Raw genomic sequence first — 19,036 nt, 5'->3', positions numbered from 1 at the left:
TAAGCTCTGGCTCCCAACACTAGACTGACAGATGCAACACATCAACCAGTGGATCTGTGATCCTAATCTTAAAAACATGAAAAAAAGAGGGAGGAAAATACATTTTAGCAAATAGGGCACTGTACTGGAAAAACGTGACATTGCTGTATTCTGTTTTTCTGCAATGTAATTTACTCTCCTCAACATGAATAGTTGTATTTGGAAAGAATTCATCATTATAGAATGACGGAGAGGTTTTTGGAGTGGAATACATTTCATCAAATCATTCCCTGCTTTTGTTGATAAACTGGTTGAGAATGATTGTGACTGGTGGTTCGCTGTGTATGCAGAGCCTATATATCACTCAACAACAAACTCCTATGTATCCAAGAACCTTTAAAGGGTAACTTCCTATAGAGCAACAAAAGGCTTTATTCTACTAATTACATGTATGGAGTGGTACTCCTCAAGAGCTGTCAACACATCTTAATGTGTAATGTGGGTGGAGTTACGCTTTAGATCAGACCAAGTAAGAAAGACTTCTCTTGAAGATATGTCACGGAAAATAAGAACCCTGCCAGTTTTGCTTTCCAGCTAAGCAGCAAAAGAGTTTTAGCATGACATGTTGGACTTTGCCTTACCTGACATTGCGCATCCGGCAATCTGACTATTTCACATAAGCACATTGCTGTATCACTCCCAAACGTAGATGGTGCAGCTCCGCTAGCAAACCATTTATGTCACAGTGAGTCTGATTGAAGTTTCAAAATCTTCCAACAGGCAGCAATTCTGCTACTGCTACGCTTCAAATGGAGAAACCACACTAAACAGTTGAAAATAACTACTTTCCTAAGATGTTGTGCCAGTCAGAAGGCTGCCGCTGATTTAACATGCTGAATTAAATAAAAGCATCCTCAGGGATGACTCGAGCCAAACTGTGAAACTAAAGACAACAGGCGGCCGCAGATAACAGCTCAACGGCACCCGAAGGACGACTGTTTGCATGATGTGGCAGAGCTTTTAGATTACGGGCAATCTTTCACACTCACCAAGTTATCTTTATAGACTTACATTTCTTACCCATTCAGCTTCTCATGTAATGCTCGATATTAACAGACAAAAACTGCAAGACAGTAAGTTAAATAAATAGAAAAGTAATGAAGATAATGAGTTAACTGAGCAATTAATCAAATTAATATTTGGACCAGAGCTGAAAGGATTAGCCGATCAACAAAAATGTTTATTGAATTAAACAATAAAATAAACAATTTCTGGTTTAGGTCATTTTTCAAGAAAAAAAAGTGATGATTTGATGCTTATCATATCATAAAATTAGAGCAAAATGATTACCCATGGGTTTTAAACTGTTGGTCAGACAAACAAAAGCTATTTAAAAGGCATCATTGTGTGCTCTATGAAATAATGACCAGCATTTATCACCATTTTCTGATCAATTTATTAAATCTTAAAAATGATTTGTGAAAATTATCGGGAGGGTAATACATAATGAAAATAAGAATTAGTTGCAGCCCTTATAATGACAAGAAAATAAAGACACATTACACATCAGCTGGATTAATTCTGTAGTTCAAAACATTAAAAAGAATATAAATATTTTCTCACCATTAAGGCAAAATCATCTCCAAGCGCAACATACATTTTAAACTGTGTTCTTAATTATTCTGTTGACAAAAACGAGTGTACACACTTACTGATTGCATGCACCATGTGTCATGATGGAGGAACATTAAAATCTGATGTGTTTTGGGTGTGTTGATGCCACAGAGTGAGTAGAATGAAAAAAACAACCATCATCAGAGCAGTAAAACCTGCCCAGCTGCAGTCTTTGATCCTCCCCTCAAGCTCTCCTGCCTAATTCAAACACCTGCACACACCAGCAGAGCCAGACGCAGAGCGCCATGCACAGCCCCACAGCTCACAGTCACCATGCCTGGCCCACACATAGCTCACAAAGCAACTCTCATTCCCCTCCATCAGCTTTAGGCAAAAAAGAAAACAGATTTAACAGATTTGTTTGTTTCCAGCTCCAACGTAATGGCTTCATTTTAATCAATGAGCAGTGACGTAAACTGGAATGCAGTCACGGCGGCCATTACTTGTGGTTATACCTCACCTTTCAAAGTTAATGAACAGAATGCATCGATAACAGACCGAGGGGCATAACAGATGTGACTGTTCCATGTCATTTACTCTGTTTATCATGGCGATGTCATGTCGTCAGAATTTATGTGCCCAGTAGAATGCCCCCTAAAGTCAGTGTTGAAAGCCAAAGTCATCTTAATTATGGCTGCAACTTAAAACTAGTTTTCAAAAGTAGTGATAGACCGATACATCGGCCGGCTGATATTATCGGCCGGCTGATATTATCGGCCGATTTTTGCGTTTTTTACGCGTATCGGCATCGGCCGTTGCGGGCTGCTGCGTTCGCCGATCTGGCATTATTTACAGACAGGTGTCCACAGGCAGCTTCGTGTTGCTGGAGACGCTGCAAGAAATGGCCGAGCAGAAAACCAGTCCAGTGTGGCAGCATTTCACAGAGCACTGTTTTACCTCACCCATTTTTAATATTTGTTAAATATTGTTTACTTGTTCTTGTTCTACTTCACATTTTTTCAATAAATGTTCCTTATTTTAAAATTATGACTCGTAACACTTTTTATCATCATTATGTAATTTTTATGACGCAAATTGAGGGATCAAAAGTAGTATCGGTTCCAAATATCAGCTCAAGAAAATCGGCAGTCCGTATCGGTCATCGGCTAAGGCTGATGAAAAAAAATCGGCATCGGCCCTAAAAAATACATATCGGTCGATCCCTATCCAAAAGTGAAATAAAAAAACTGGTTCAGGCGGAAGAGCAGGTTGTCCACAAAACAGAAAGTCACAGCCTCGCATGACAGTTTCTGCCATCAGTGTTTGAATATGCATGTGAATAGGTGTAGGCTATGTGGTTGTGTGTTGTAAGCACTTTAAAGGGAATTTCCAGCATTCTGTATGGGGTCCTGAATTCAATTGTGCTGTTTTCTAAATGATCCATACTTTCCAAAGTTTTGGAATCTGTCAAGTAGATTGCAACGTAAACCTTTGGGCCAACTGCAACTTTTAATGTTACATGCAGTTAAAGTGCTTATTTTTGCCACTGACAGTACATGAGGTATTGTGTCTGTATTTGTGTCTGAAACATTTCCTACTGAGATACACCTTTTCGTTAAATTATAAGATCCTTCTAGTTACCAGGAACACAAGTCTTGTTCAAGGAGAAGTCTTGCTCTAAAATTAGATGTGAGACGTTGCAGGAAGAGGATGGAAAGAGGAATGAGTTGAAGAGAGGAGTCTGGAGTTTACATAGAGGAACTGCCAGCAAGATTTTGCAGTATATCCAAAGTCAAAGTCTATTCGAATGACTTTGACAATAAAGACAACTCATCATGCAAGAGTGTGATCTCTCCTTGAACAAGACTATTGTCCATTTTTCATTTACTTATTGTGTGCAACTAACCATCTAAAAAGGAGATCACAAAAATGTCACATTTTAGAAGCTGGAATTTCTATAAAAATTACTTACATTTATTATGAAAATTGTTGCCAATTCATCTTCTGTTGATTGACTTCATCAGTTCTGCGCTTAACTCCTATGGCACAAAGACCATGAGAGCAGACCCAGTCTGAAGTTGATGGTGATTTATCTATACTTTCTAATTAACTTTATTACTCTACTTTTCATCTGAAAACTAAATGAGACTCCTCAAGTGGAAGAATAACTTATTCCCTTCTTCTGTCTCATGTATTTCTGTTTTCTCAAACTTACTTTTTAATTTGGTGCCAGTAGCCCAACGCATGCACATCAAGCCATAGGTAATATTCGGAAGCCTTAGCAGCACAAAGTTGGGTCTATAGTTAGTTCTACAAAACACACACTCTGTCAGGTCGGGCTTTTTTGGCTTCATCTCCTTGGCGATATGTTGGGTCCCAACTGGGTTATCTTAACCCACTTTTTCAGCAGCACGCAAATGTGTGCCAGATCAGGGATCTAACTTATGACGCAGGTTTAATAGAAAAGAATACCTGCTTAGAGTAAAAACCATGAACATCTGTTTTTGTTTCAGATTTAAGAGAGCTCAAGGCTTTACTCAGCGTTTCTCTAGCGGACTTTATTAAGACTGCTTCCTTAGACCCTGTTCAGTTTTCCATCTTAAATGCTAGCTCATCAAGCTAGTTCTGGTCAGACACAATGGTCCATTTTCCCTCACTCCCTCATATCATAAAATAGTTTTAATAAAGTATTGGGATCAGCCAAACCACACAGATACTCATTGCCTCTGGGGCGCAGTTTTGTAAGAACATGGGTGTTATTGCTGCGTCTGGATTCCTCGCTGTCCACAGGCAATACATAGTGTGAGGATTTAAGTGTGTAGGATTACTCATTAGTCTGCCTGCAGTGATTCACAGCACAAGTGACATTCCTGGTCAAGACCAGTGAGGCCAAATGGTGCATGGTATTTTTCCCTCACTGAAAAACTGCAAATGCACATGAAAACTGTCTTCATTTTGTATATAAACATCAGTCAATCAAAATTAGAGTCTTAAGGTATATCTTCTATTATGAAAAAAAACAACACATTTCTATTTAAATATATTTTTGTCCACCAACAAGTTGTGAGGAGCAGATGGTCCTAAAACAGCCATAATTGAAGTAGTCAATCACTGATGAGAACAATGTCAACATCTGCTCAGTTTTCACATCAATCCAGATATATTTAATCAACTGGACACACATTTTGATACTCATTTAAAGAGATTGTGGTTGAAAGAGGAAAGGTTAAGTACAAAGTAAGTACATCCAACACCAAGATCAACATTCATTTCTCAAAATGTGCTGGTCAAAAGCCAAAAAGGCACTTTTGTTATAGAATTGAAACAACCTGCTCCTCTTTTATCAGGATTAGTGACTGTCAGCAAAATAAGATTTGCGTTATGAATAGTAAACAAGATGAAGAAGACTCTATATGGATAACAAAGACACAAAAAAAGGTTGTTCTGAAGACTGAACTGAAAAAAAAAATAAATAAAAATGTCAAGACAGGACGTGACAATGTTAAAGTACGAGTTAGCTAATCAGTTTGCACTGAGGTCACAGATGAAATGATAAAAGATGTCACTGAAGCAAACAGTAAATATTTATTAGTACATCGCCCACCTACTGTGCATTAAAAGCTATGGGCAGAAGATCTTAATAATTGAAACCTGGCTCAAGGTGGAAGCACCACCTTTAGCAGACTAAAAATGTATTTTAAATCAGTCCAACCCTTACAATTTACAGCATCTTTGCTTTCTGTCCCGACCCCCCACAAAGGCTGGTTACTGCGAAACTCGCACAATAATTTGTCTTGAGCGTTGCTGCTAATTAGAACATTTTGGATTGTGTCCGACAACAGCTACTTGCTCCAGCTTTAACAGCCAGGAGATAACAATCGTACAGCACGTTTTTTGGAATTCTTATCCAGTCAATTTGATTAAGATGCTTTGAGATATATATGAACTGTGTGACTTTATAAAGAGAGAAAAAAATGCTTTGCCTTGAATGAAAGGGTCATTTTATCATGCAGTTCATCCAAGTTTCGGTGCACACCCACACGGCTGACCTCGCTCTTGCAAAGTTTACTCTTCAACTTTCTCTGCAGTGTTTACAGTCCATGTTGACCGCGACAGTTTCACAGAAATCTAGCATTCCTATCCGTTTTTCAGTGTTGCATCAGCATTTCGTCCCATTATTTATTTAAATGCTCAATGCATGCTCCTTCTTGAATTTAGACACTAAAAGTAATTAACTATTGGTTCAGCCTTAGTAGCTTTCAGTAATCTGTTCCCAACTTTGGAATATTGTTGTAACCTGTTCACCAACAAGCAAACAACAATGATGGAAAGAAAAGTCTTTTGTCGTAACATGTTTGACTGGTTCAAAAGCTTGCAACACCAGTGTTGCAACAATACACTTCAAATGCAACTGAATGAGCTGTCCAAGATCCCACTGAAGCACTGAAAACATGTTTAGTGGCTTTACCCCAATCACACACTACATATCCACAACAGGCTGAACAATGGCTTTTCAACAGACTTATCAGATAAATAAGATTTGGAGTTACTATAATACTGTTAAAGTTTCTGGTGTTTTGTGCTTGGATGGAAAAAGTGGAAAACAAGATGAAACATTGGAAAAAAGGGAAGACTTACTGTACTATGACGGGGACCGCCCAATAACAGGATCTTAAAGAATCATAAATAACTGATAATGATCATAAATGCACACACCCATATATTGATAGACAGTAAGAAATTAACAAGTCAGACACAAAGGGCACACTGTGTATACTAGCAGCAAGCTCACCGCCTGTCAGGAAGCCTAAGAGTCGTATTTGAATAGTCAAACTTTAGTTGGCTTTATTTTTTTACATATGTCCCATGTATGATCCCTAAACTTAAAGTGCTTTGGTTCTTTTTTCAACATGTCTGAACAATATCACTCTGCAAACGCAGGAAAATAAAAAAAATCTTTAAACTTACATGTCCGTAGTTTATGAACCCATGTTTGGCGGCAATTCGTTCTGCTTCCTCCTGACCTCCAGGTATGTGGACAGCCCATGTGTTTGTGTAGACCTTCTCAGTACGCACTGGTCCCAGCCCAGACACCAGCAAGACCAACAGAGGCCCAAGTAGCACCTCCAGCAGCCTGAGCCTGCGGCCTACGGAGGAAGATGGAGGGCCAAAAGCCATGGGTTTCTCCTAGTGCAGCACAGTCTCTGAGCGCAGCGTCTCTCCGACAGGCCGGGGCTGCCCGCGGTGCATGCAGGTGCACAGAGAGAGACAAAGAAGGGGACAGTCACAGCTCACCTAGCATGAAAAAGGGAGAAGAAAGCACAGCAGGTTTATATATATATCCACAAAGTTTAGAAAGCCTGCTGTAGATCACGGTTGAGTCATTCCTTGTGATCCACGATGACCGTCAAAAAATGATGTTTAAAGACATATACTGTATGTAAAGATGTATTCTGGTAGCGTCAATGATGACACAAATGTACCAAACAGCAACATCTCATGTTGAACTAACTGCTGGTTTTGGGTATACTCAGGCCACTGACTTTAGAAAATTGACATCCTAAAAGCTCAATTAGATCACCAACCTAATGTTAGTAAAAGTGTAAGAGATGCATACTCTTAAATAACATTATCAAAGAAGAAGCTAGCCACTTGACACATGAGTGTTCTACCTGGACGGTGTTGTACACAAACATTGTGATTGGTTCTATTCACATGAGGCCAAACAATAGAACAATTTGAGAACACCCAAATTTGAGGTTTTGTTCCTCCCTTTGCAGTTGCTTCAATGTTCCGTAGAATAAAGAGGAAGTCAGGAATAAGCTCAATGTAACTCAACGCTGACGTGCTGAAATGAAGCCAAACAACAGTAAGTTATATATTTATTTTGTACAATAGGAAAAACTTGGACTCTGGACTGGACGGACTACAGCCCTTCTATATACTGTTGTTTGATAACCAGATTATCAAAGTTAAATAAAATCAAACTTAAAACTAAAACTAGGTTTGGAAAAAAAGGGTCAACTCAAAATATAAATGAAAACTAGACTAAAGGAGAGGCTAACTGAAACATTATTGTGTACTTCCAAAACTATCTCAAAAATAATCTTAAAAAATACAGTAAAAAGTATTAATTTAATTTGTGTGTTAAAAAGTCAAATCTGTCAACACAGCAAGCATGAGGAGGCATTGCTGCATATATTTCAGAGTCAGATGTCTGCGTGACTGTCAACAAATTGCCTTCACAAAGTGTAAAGTATTGTAATATCTATACTTCTTAAATCTTGACCTTGATAAATAGACCCATACTTTATTAAAACAAATAACAACTAATGCTGAATCTAACAAACTAACCTTAAGTGAGTCAACCCACTCTGGAACTGTGAAACTAAACTCAATTAAAATAAAAATTTAAAAACCAAATGAAAATAAAAACTAATGAAAACTGCAAGTATAGTAACTCTGTTTTATAACCCACAGGAAGAAGCGAATAGGATGTCAAGGCTGGACCTGGTGTTGTGGTCAGACAAACAGCAGCAGATCTTGGCGTTTACACTCCCATGGGTGTAAACGGTAGATTGCAAAAGGAAAATGCTTAGGTGCACTGGTTCAGCGGCAAAGGGGGAGAGATGCGGTTGGAAAAATAGACTACGCCCTGGATGCTGAGGGGATCACAGCAGTCTCACTACGAGGTAAAGCAGCCAGTAGCGGGTGGAGTTTAAATGCCTGAGGCAGCAGTGGCTGAATGACTGCGGCCAAGGAGAGAACATATAGTCTCAAAGTGTCAGAGAAAGTGTAGCACACATTTACAATTTACAATCAGAGTGTGGGTGTAAGAAAACATCTAAAACACAATCTTCTGAATAAGACAAAGCAATAGTTCATATATAGCTATTGTAGCCACAGTGAGCAGAGACAGATCTCGGCTCATGGTGTAATTGTTTGCTGATACAATTTTGCCTCTAAACTGTTGTTATCGAGCCAGAAGTGTCAGCTGCACCATAAGTCTCTTGAGACCATTATCCAAAGTGCTAACTCTATTGTAACCCAGAGCTGACTGGACTGCACTGAATACAATGCTCCTATTCTATGTTTCCTACTGTATGCACTCACATTTGTTCTCCTGATTCCACTCAACTATGGGACAGGGTTTCTCATCTTTTTCCAAGTGTTACAGCCTTCTATAATGACCCGTTCGCCTACGTTAGTCATCTTATGAACAAAATACTCAAACTTGACTCACTGTGCCACTAAGCCTCAGTCCAAACAAACAAGCTCCTCAAACTTTCCCTAGGGACGCAAAAATTATGCGAGTTGTGATGTGGGGTATTTGGACGTTTGTGTTCTGCACTCAGAAAGTCTTTTAGTGTATCATTACCAAGACTTTCACATTAAAAATACTCCAGCCGAATTCACTTCAATGCAATTCAAGCTGCTGGATAAAGCACCACATATACAGATTTGATACAATTCTCATTTTACAGCACTGGTAGCTATGCTATTGTTAGTTTGGAACTTGTAGGCCATTTCTATTTTCACTTTCTAATTTAAAAAGATATGGGTATTTACAACAGCAGAGAGACAACAACAGATTTATCCTGGTGCGTTTTACAGGTTAGGGTTGGAAAAGTTCAAATAATATTGTCCGAAAAAAAAAAAAAAGACACAAGAATTAAAAATAAAAACAACCAAAAGGTAGAAATTAGGGCTGCACGATATATCGTTTCAGCAATAGTCACATAGCAGTTCCTGCGATGTAGGAGGCAAATGAACTCATCTAATTTCAAAGGTACCTGACAAACAATGTGCAGCGATCCACCAATCACATTAGTTCTTAATCAGTGTCCTGAAGCAGACCACACCCCTGCACAAGGAGTTAGTCGCTGGTAACAACATTGAAAAATGAGCAACGAACAAGAGAAAATCACCAAAACTAAGACTTGGTGCCCAAAAGAAAAGCAACGTCAGTTATCTGGAATTATTTCAGCTACAAGAAGGATGATATTGACCAAACATGTTCTGTGTCGGCAGTGCCTTGCATCTATTGCCACAACGAGAGGTAACACAACTAATTTGTTTGACGATTTACGTCGGTACCACACAGCAGAGTCCTGCACAGGTCTTATTTTAAAAACCCGCCCGTGCACGCCATACTTAAAAGTGCATCCGACCCATTTTCCTACAGTAGCACAAATTACATTTCGCACCCGAGCCAACCCGCTATAAATTGTCACCAACACCCACCCGCACCCGAAGGAAAATTAGACGGACTTATTTTTTTTAAATGAAAGTAAGCCAGCATGGGGAATGGAAGTTCTAGGAGGGTGCAAGCACGCATGAATGAGCTCATATGAAATATAAACGCTTCTCATTTTGAAATGCAGCATAACAAAGTTACATTCAGGTAATCTCATTAAAAAATTCCTGTATTTTTTCATATTGCAATATATATCGCAGGGTTAAAAAAAATCGCAAAGTCTCCTTGCATCAATAGAGGATCTATGAAACATTTCTTATGCCGTCTAGTTACCCTTCTTGGTTACATCCCCACTTATTTTCAATGTAATTTCAATATACTACAATATTCAATATTTTTCTTATTTGTATTATTTAATGTTATTTGTAAACATACAAGTATATAGCATAAATTGACGGCACACCAGCATTTATAGCCAATTCTAATTTACAATACCCATCCAATTGGATGTATAATTCAATATACAAGTGTTTTTACTCTATTTTATCTATCTAGACGGCAATGACAAGGCAAAGTACATAGATCCCCAAAGCGCTGGCTGCCAGCTAAACTGTTGCCCACTCTGTCTGACCAGCTACATATACAACTGAAGGAATTTGCGGTAATGGCTGCATTGACTTCTGGAAAGACTTTTAGGTGCAGATAATCTGTGTCACTTGCTGCCAGCTGGCGTCAATCCACTGCTTAGAAACTCAAAGGACGATGTTGGTGCATCTTATTCCTGTCTTGGTTTAACCATGATCAACAACTTAAGTGTGTCTGTTTCCTTCTGTTGTACATAAAAATGTTTAATCCAGTCAATAGTCACTAATATATAGGTACACCTATACAGTGTAATACAATCAAATACAACAACCCTGCTATAAATTTGCTCTTTACAAAGCTCATAAAGTTCATATGTGGGTGACATTGTCGAAAAACTCAAATTAAATTGTGTTTATAACTGAGACCATAGTTAATGGTGGTTATAAAAGGGCTGTGTTATATTGATTTTTTTCCATTCTGAGGACCTTTTATTTGTGTCAAAAGTTTTTTTCCATGAAATGCAGACACAGACTAATAGATTCCAAATGAACATCTGCTTTATTCTCATCAAATGTCTTGCTCAGCTGTTACATTTAACTAACGGCAATTTGTGGAAACCAGTTATTCATTCTTAACTAGGAATTTTGTTTTAAATTTTACCTACATATTTACTGGCATGTGTAACTCAAAATACATTTTGTTGGATAAAATAGAGTTAGTGTTTTGTGTATATTTGCATTTAAGTAACAACAGATCTGTAGGCAAAAATGCAACAAAATGAAACAAAATTTAAAGCTTCAGTGATAGATCTTCATCTGGTATTCATTAATTAAACTGCCTTCTCAGAAGAATTACTTTACTGCTCCTGTAAAAATCCCTTTGGTGGATAATTTTCCCATCTGGCTGGTTTCTCACTAGTTTAAGGATCTCCCTTGATAATATCACTTCCTCTTTTGCATACATTGTTAAAACAAATACAGTTACTGTAGATCCCCTCTCACTTCTATCGATGGCATTCATCATTTATTTATGCTGTTATACATACACAGTATGTTTAGTGATACTGCAGTAGCAATTCAAAATCTAAATCTAAATCCTTTTTGTGAAAAGCTTCCAATGCAAAGTGATGAGTAATGTCTAAAGGGTTCAGTGGGTTGTGACACTACAGGTGACTGAGTCATTAGAGATCAGCCAGCTTACAGGTCAGCCTGGCTGGGAGTCGGTACGACAAGCTGCTAATCCATGTCAGGCGTTTCAATGGTAAATGTTATTTCTTATATAAGTAACATGGATAACGACTGGCTTCAAAACAGAAATGACTATATTCAAAAACAAGAACTGTGATTATTAAACCAAGCGGAACAAATCAAGTGCCAGACATGTCTCTCAAAGTAGAACTCTCTTTAAATGTGCCAACCTTGAGTAACACCCAAATCCCTCTGCCGCCTTTTTAATTCTTCCTTCCTGCTCAGTTAAGCCTATTTTATGAACTCAAAAATCTGCCTCATTTAAGAAGCAAGGATCCACGCCCTACATGAATTACATGTTTACTTTTTCTATCTCAGTTCCTATTGAAATTAAAGACAAACACGAAATGCTTCTTGTCTGAAATAATGAAAGTATTAACCAGATTTAAATTAATCTAAATCATAAAATACTGCATAAAATAACCGAATGAGAAAGGTGGGAAACCAAGAGATAAATCTGTTGGATAACTCACTCAACTTTGTCCTCTGTCCTTTGATGCAACAGGTCAACAGTGTGAATGTTCCCAAACCTCTGTTTGATTTCCAGACACACACTCTGACTTTAAGTACCGACGTCTGTGACCTCATCTGGGCGCTCAACCACTCAGTTTCTTTAACGTCAGCGTGAAAACCACACACCATAACTTAACAACTGCTCAACTACTTCACTGTTGGCGAGAGACAAAGGAGGAGCAGACCGTGGTGCTGTGAGTAGTCTTTAGTGTTACCTCAGTAAATGATACCATATGTCAGACTGTGATAACAGAAGTTATAACAGAGAAAAAAAAATACAACCAAATTATAATTAGCCAAGTGTCATTAAACCCAAAGGATAATACCCACCTCATTACTGAACTCATCAGGACGTTTTAGAAAGGAAACACTTTACACATCTTTGGTTCATTATTTACATTTTAATGAAATAAAAATGAACTCAAACGCATTTAGCCCACATGACCCTTTCCTCACACTCAAAAATCGTGTTCTACTGCCAGCTCTCACATTCTGACATTTATTAAGTCAATATCTCTCTCTAATATCGATAGCATTGGGCTACCAGCAACGGTTGTTATAGCATGTCATTGAGGTGTATAGGAAGCAACACTTCACCAAGTCTCTATTTTAAAAAAGTATGGTCTCTAGAATAATTAACCAATTAACCATTCAGGCCATTATTATCTCAAAGACTATGTTTTAACGTGTTTGGATTGTTTGGTCATTTGGTTTTCCCAATTAGGTTTAAATCTGCATCATGGCAACGACACTTCCTATTCTAGAAGTGCAAATTAGGGTTTAAAGCAAATATGAATCTTGACGATGTTGTCTGATTATTCCCAAACAGTCTAATGTGTTTAAAACAGTATAAAAAGCCTGTGATATACCAGCAAAAGTTTGACTACAGATCTGGATTTTGATCGGATTATATATGTAGATCGGTAAGACTGTGCATAGATTTAGTATCAATTTTTTTTTAAGACAGTTCACATATAACTTCTGCATTTAGCACAAACAAATGTTTCTTGCTTGCAGATTCCTCGTTATAACTGGACGCCACGAAGCTTTTACTGAAAGCTGAATGACAGAAAAAAGGAGTTGTGATGGCATTCAAACATCTCTACAGAAGGACCTTGATGGAGACTGCTTTTGAATTAGATTCATTGCGTTATTAATCAAAATATTTAAAAACAGTGGAAGTCCACAGGGGCTCAAAGTAAGGTAAAAGGTGAAAATAACAGGATGCAAAATGGTTGAAATATACAACAAGTTGTATGAATCCAGATCCTTAAACTACAAGTATGAAAGCCTTTTTTTAGAATAATGAAAAACTGAAAAACATCTCTCTGTTTCAACACCTCATTTGTTACATTGTCTGACCTTCTAAATGAAAGCTTTTAATAACAGGTAACCTTTAGAAGGTTTTGCTATTCATTAAGCCATTCAGGCACACACACATACACCCTGATGGCAGCAAGCCATCAGGCAGGGTGCAGCCCTGACAATCAGAAGCATTTTCGGGTTTCAGTGTCTTGCGCAGAGATCTAGCTGCAAATCCTGTGATCAGTGGACAACCTGCTCTACCTCCTGAGTCGCAACTTCCAAACTCTCTCCAGTGGTTTAATCATAATTTTGCATTCTTGTTTAGGACATCACAGCTATAGTTTAATGTATAACACACAATGTATTGAATGCGTTTTGCTGTCATCTTTTATCATGAGGGAATTTGTATGGGTATATAACTATACAACCCATGTAACATTTAATGGCTTAAATGGCTTAAAGAGCTTACAAACTAGGGCTGCACAATATGTTCAGGAAAAAGCATATTGCAAGGGACAGATTTTGCAACAGTGATAACATTCACAGTTAGTGGGAAAGGTCATTTTCGCATCATAATTTTTATCTATAATGGGAAAAAACTTTTAAAATCATGACCATGTGATGTTAGTTGGGGTCTGCACCAAACAAACACGTCTGGCCCAGATTATGGGCCTGGGAATCTCTGCAGCACTACATTATTTCATTAAAATGCTGTTACATTTTACTTTTAAGAAATAATTGCATCTTCTTGCAATTTGGATATCGCACATTTAATCCCCAGACCAGTGTTTAATGCTAGAAGGATAATTTAAACAAAGTAAAATAGTATGAAATAGTGACTTTGGTTTGTTTAGGGATAAAGAAAATCTGTCAGTGAAGATCTTTTCTTCGCCAAAACAACAAAGTGCACCTTTAAAACTCTAAACATCTTATCAAACCGTGCAAGCAAGAAGTTATACTTCCACTACATAATTTCAGTTGTCATTTGGCACAAGTACAAACATTCCCGGGGCTCAATAACCTTGTTTATCCATAATGATCAACAGCTCAATATTGCCTCATTGGAGAAGCAAAATTACAGCTTACTGGAGGCACAAACAACCCAAGGAGGTCAGTCACCACAATGAAACGGCCTCATTTCTACACAATAAATAGCTCCAAGCTCAGTTATGCAGAGGATGGTTTTCACAAAACATATTCACATCAGCCTGGATTGTGTCTCATCAGATAACGAGTCAAATGCACGACCACAGCAGGTAGGTCCAGCAACAAACGAAGCGTTCAGATCTGCATTGATCACCTCTCATGTCAAAGTTCATTCCTAAAGGGAACGTAAGCGCTCCATGGTCAGATTTTAGCATTAAAAAGTTCACTTTTAGGCTGCATGTGTAAACAGCAACACGTTCTGTTAAAGATTAACTGCAGTTTCAGTTCAGGAAGGAGGAAAACTTCTCTCTCTGTCTCTGTCTGTCTGTCAGGCCTCTACAGCCAAACACTTGAATGTTTAGGAGCTGAAGTTAAGAGGTTTAAATATATCAGCTGATAGGAGTAAAGTCGTGAGTTTGCGTTGGGGTCGACTCACCTCACGCGTTAAGTCCGTGACAACAACACGTAGTTAGTCATAATTTGTGTCGGAGTGGCGGCGGCGGTTGGAGCAGATCCGATGATGACTACCTCCCTCCGCTTGACAAATATGTCTGAAACTGTACCGCGACGTGATTAACGTAAACTTGACACCACGGTAGGCTTGACCCGATCCGTCTCAAAGGTGCCTCCCCCTTTTTTTTAAATTCCTCTTCCCTCTCTCTCATCCAGCCCTGACGAACATTTCCGACCTCACATTGTTACTACTCATTCCGACGGAGGAGAAGCGGTGTGGATCACGACAATTTTTTCGCAGGAACCACCACAGTAACCGGACGCGGCGCAGTCGACGTCACCTCGGCATGTGTGTGTGTGAGTGAGTGAGACCCCCTCCTCTTCTCCTTCTCCTCTCGAGCCGATACACACAAACTGACAGCAACCGGGATCAATAGGACAACATGCAGTCCGGAGCCGTCCCGTGTCAGGGTCCCCGGTGGGACTGAAGACGAGAACACGTCAAACTCGGCGACCGCGCAGCCCAAACAAGTACGAAATACAAACCGGAGCAGACGGGAAACTTACATTCAGCTCAACTTACCAGCTTCCTTTTACATCCTGCTCGACCCGGCCTGTTGTTGTCTCTCACCGCGGTGTTAGAACCGACGACAGAACGGTGAAGCGACTGAAAAATTGATAAGGGAGAATTGCTGGTTATAAATAGTCATGATACCCCTCTGGTGTGCCGCTGAGTGGTCTGTACAAGCCCCAGGAAATACGTCACGACTGTGGACAAAGTGGGGACGTTACAGCAACACCTACTCAGCGACCAGCGGCGCTGCTACACCACCACCTGCTGGTCACTGGTCACCAAGAAATGCAGTCTTTATTAGAAAGTTCTTATACAGACACAGTAAAGGAACATATGGTAACACTTTTAGGTTCATTCTACATAAATGTCCACTTTTGGAAAGGCAACATTTATTTTCTAACATTTAAAATTAGACCGCATTATTTGATAACTCATTGACACTATGAATACACACAAATGAAGGCTTAACCCTCTGAGGTCGATTGACGCGCCGGCGCGTCAAAATCACGTGACTAATTTAAGATGACGTAGCAGCGAGACGGAGCCTCTGTGAGTCTCCGTTCTGACTCTATGTGTTAGAGCAACCTTCAAACTATATGCCAGTTTTTAAATCGTGTTGATAGGCCAAGTAAAACCGGAGTTACGATGTATTATGTACGCCACACTTTTTCGCTAACGTTGCTGTCACGTTTGCTGCGCGTTTGGTGCAGGAAGAGACGGAAAAGAGATCGGGCTTTCCTCACGGACGTGTCCGCAAACAGGAAGTGCAAGCAAAAAAAACATGTTCCTATTGGTGGAAAAAGGCACCACACCAGCCAATCACAAAATTACATGGCAAATCACGTGATTTGGTTGCTGAGGGAGGGGGGGAAGATTTGGAAGGGACGGGGCGGAAAAGTGAAAGCAGCAGTGCCGGTCAGAGAGGCAGCGACAGAGATCGCGAGTTTTGAGAGTTGGGAGATTTGTGACATTTAGCGTGTTTGGAGTGCATAGTTAGTGTGTTATGTAGTGTGTTTAGTGTGTAGTGGAGTCGTTTTTGTGTTTAATGAGTCAAAACAACAAGGAGAGTGCCGAATGTGGAGCAGGCAGTGCAGCTTTTCATTGAGCTGGAGGAGCTCAGGCAGACCTGAGCCTGGGGCGTTGCCTGCATTTAAATGTACATAGTTACATATAAATTTGTAAATTTCAAAAACTTATGCACAGATTTAGCAAACAACAATATATATTTGCATTATAAGTAATAAAAATGGTTCGCTGAGCATATTTGTGGTTTTCACAGTAAAAAAACTAACTTTTTCCTACTCGGATTTTATGTTTTTTTGTGAATTTAGGTCCATTGTGTTAATACAGTATGTCAAAATGAAAAAATAACTGTACAGTCACACATGTGAGGTTGTGGTGAAAATAATGACACCAAACAAGGCAAGGGAAATTGTTTTTAAGGTGAAATATAATGGTAAAATCAAAAATGGTCAAAACGGCCAATTATACCCCAGACCCCAGAGGGTTAATAGTTTTTTATCTGTTTCTTTTTAAGTGATATTACCAGCGTGTTCTGGGCCAAAGCTCCTGTGCTAGCAGTATAAATATTAACATTCCCTGGTGCGCAGAGGTCCCAGTCCAAACCGCTAGATACACAGCTAACTGAGCTAACTAGCTAGCAGGAGCTAAATTCACACAGCAGTTAGGGCTGCTCTAGTAATATGCTACTCTCTATTTGTTTTGAGTATGAATTCAACAGATGGCCAGTCCTTCACATATTGTACCTTTAAACAATTGTAAAGGATGAACATCAGTGGCAACTTTTTAATGGTCATCCAACTAATTTTTGCAGATTAACTAACTACAGCATTTATGAATCCTTTTACAAACTATTATAAATATCAGCTACAACTTCACAAAAATCAATTGTTAAATACTTGGTTTATAAAGCATTTTATTGTTTGTTAGCTGTTAGACAACTTGAGTTTTACTAACAATACATTTACTTAATTAAATTTGAATTTGTAATGTTTCATCCATCTGTCTCACCAAAGAAATCTAATTTAAGTTTCATGAATGATGTTGATGCTCCAGGCTAGATTAACCTATTGGTCTGGGGCCCCTGGGCAACAATTTGGTTTTGGGGACCTATTGACCTCCAGACATTCCTCCTGCCCACTGTGCAGTGTGCCTCTCACCTCATAGTTTTCACCACAATGCCGACTACACATGGCAGCTTCATTATTTCCCCAGACCATTAGCCTTCTCCTGATACTACAGGAATAATACTATCGGGTACCAGGTTTTATGTGTTTCAGACAGTTTGTGATATTTGATGGCTAAACCTAACATTAATTAGAAATATGTCCCACATGAGCTGCCCAGGCGCCCATTAGATCAGGGTTTTTGTTTATTTTTTCCCGGGGCATTTGCTTGCTCTGCCTGGTTGGTAATTCAGTTTCTTTTGTTCTACATTCTCTAATAATTTACTGAGGTTCTTAGGTCACTGGATCCCATTTAAGATATAATATATGTAAGCATGATATTTGGTGCATTGAAGTTGTAACTTCACTGGTACTACTACTGAATAGTTGGTTCATTTGTTGTTTTGCTGAAAGTGTTTTACTATGTAGTATGACTGCAAAAGTATTCCATTTTCACAATAAGGTAACTGTTACAATTCTATCACAATTTCTTGGATCAGTCATAATTATTATAATTATTATTTTAATTTTACAAAATATTCTGTCCTGACAGATATGAAAACTGATAGAAACGTGAATTTCTTGATAAAAAAAATACAACAGTATTCAATAAAGATATGCAAATGTATGTAGTATAATAACCTTCAATTTTCATACCACTGTGTACCTTGAATCTGATATGCCCCTACAACCCTACTACTTAGGGTCAGAGATGGACAGAGTACTCAACCCCAGTACTTGAGTAAGAGTACAAATACTACTGGTCAAAATTTACTCCGTAACAAGTAAAAGTAGCTCAGTCGACATGTTACTCGAGTAAGAGTAAAAAAGTACTTGCTTTTAAAGGTGCTTAAGTATCCAAAAGTACATGCTTTTAAATTTACTTTAAGTAAAAGTAAGAGTAAGAGTAAATTTCTTATTTTTCACATCAATGATTACTATAATTTTTTCTAAATGAATTTAAGGACCTTTTAACTCTTGTTTCTGAGAATGAACTTTGAAACCACCTGCACTGATGTGCTTGCTTTTAGAACCACAAAGTTATTTAAAGCCTGCAGAAACACCTATAAAATTAATAAAATGGATGGGATCACAGGAGGACAGCAGATGTTGCAGATGCAGATGTTTATTAACAGTCATTAAAACTGTAACCAAATGAACCTGCACCGTCCAACTAACTCTCTATCATTTAGCTAAGTTGGGAACTGGAACCCCCTCAAAGACCAATGTTGTCCCC

General features: G+C 38.7%; 1 protein-coding gene across 2 annotated transcripts in view; it reads right to left on the bottom strand.

Moving 5' to 3' along the window:
* The window catches only part of furina (furin (paired basic amino acid cleaving enzyme) a), a 94,326-nt gene extending 78,515 nt beyond the window's left edge, over positions 1–15,811 (bottom strand). Inside the window, exons 1-2 of one of the 2 annotated variants that reach the window (XM_030414093.1) lie at positions 15,623–15,811; positions 6,562–6,888 (exon numbers count right to left, since the gene is read on the bottom strand). In XM_030414093.1, the coding sequence (XP_030269953.1) occupies positions 6,562–6,771 (210 nt within the window). In that variant the 5' untranslated portion in view covers positions 6,772–6,888; positions 15,623–15,811. Of the gene's footprint in view, positions 1–6,561; positions 6,889–15,022; positions 15,474–15,622 lie in introns of those variants that run through there. The other variant, XM_030414095.1, reaches the window with a different exon arrangement.
* Between the last annotated feature and the right edge of the window lie 3,225 nt (positions 15,812–19,036).

This window comes from Sparus aurata, chromosome 4, assembly GCF_900880675.1.
Source record: "Sparus aurata chromosome 4, fSpaAur1.1, whole genome shotgun sequence".
NCBI classification, from domain to species: Eukaryota; Metazoa; Chordata; class Actinopteri; order Spariformes; family Sparidae; genus Sparus; species Sparus aurata.
The sequence above is the reverse complement of the archived record's forward strand: the minus strand, read 5'-3'. Positions and strand labels throughout refer to the sequence as shown.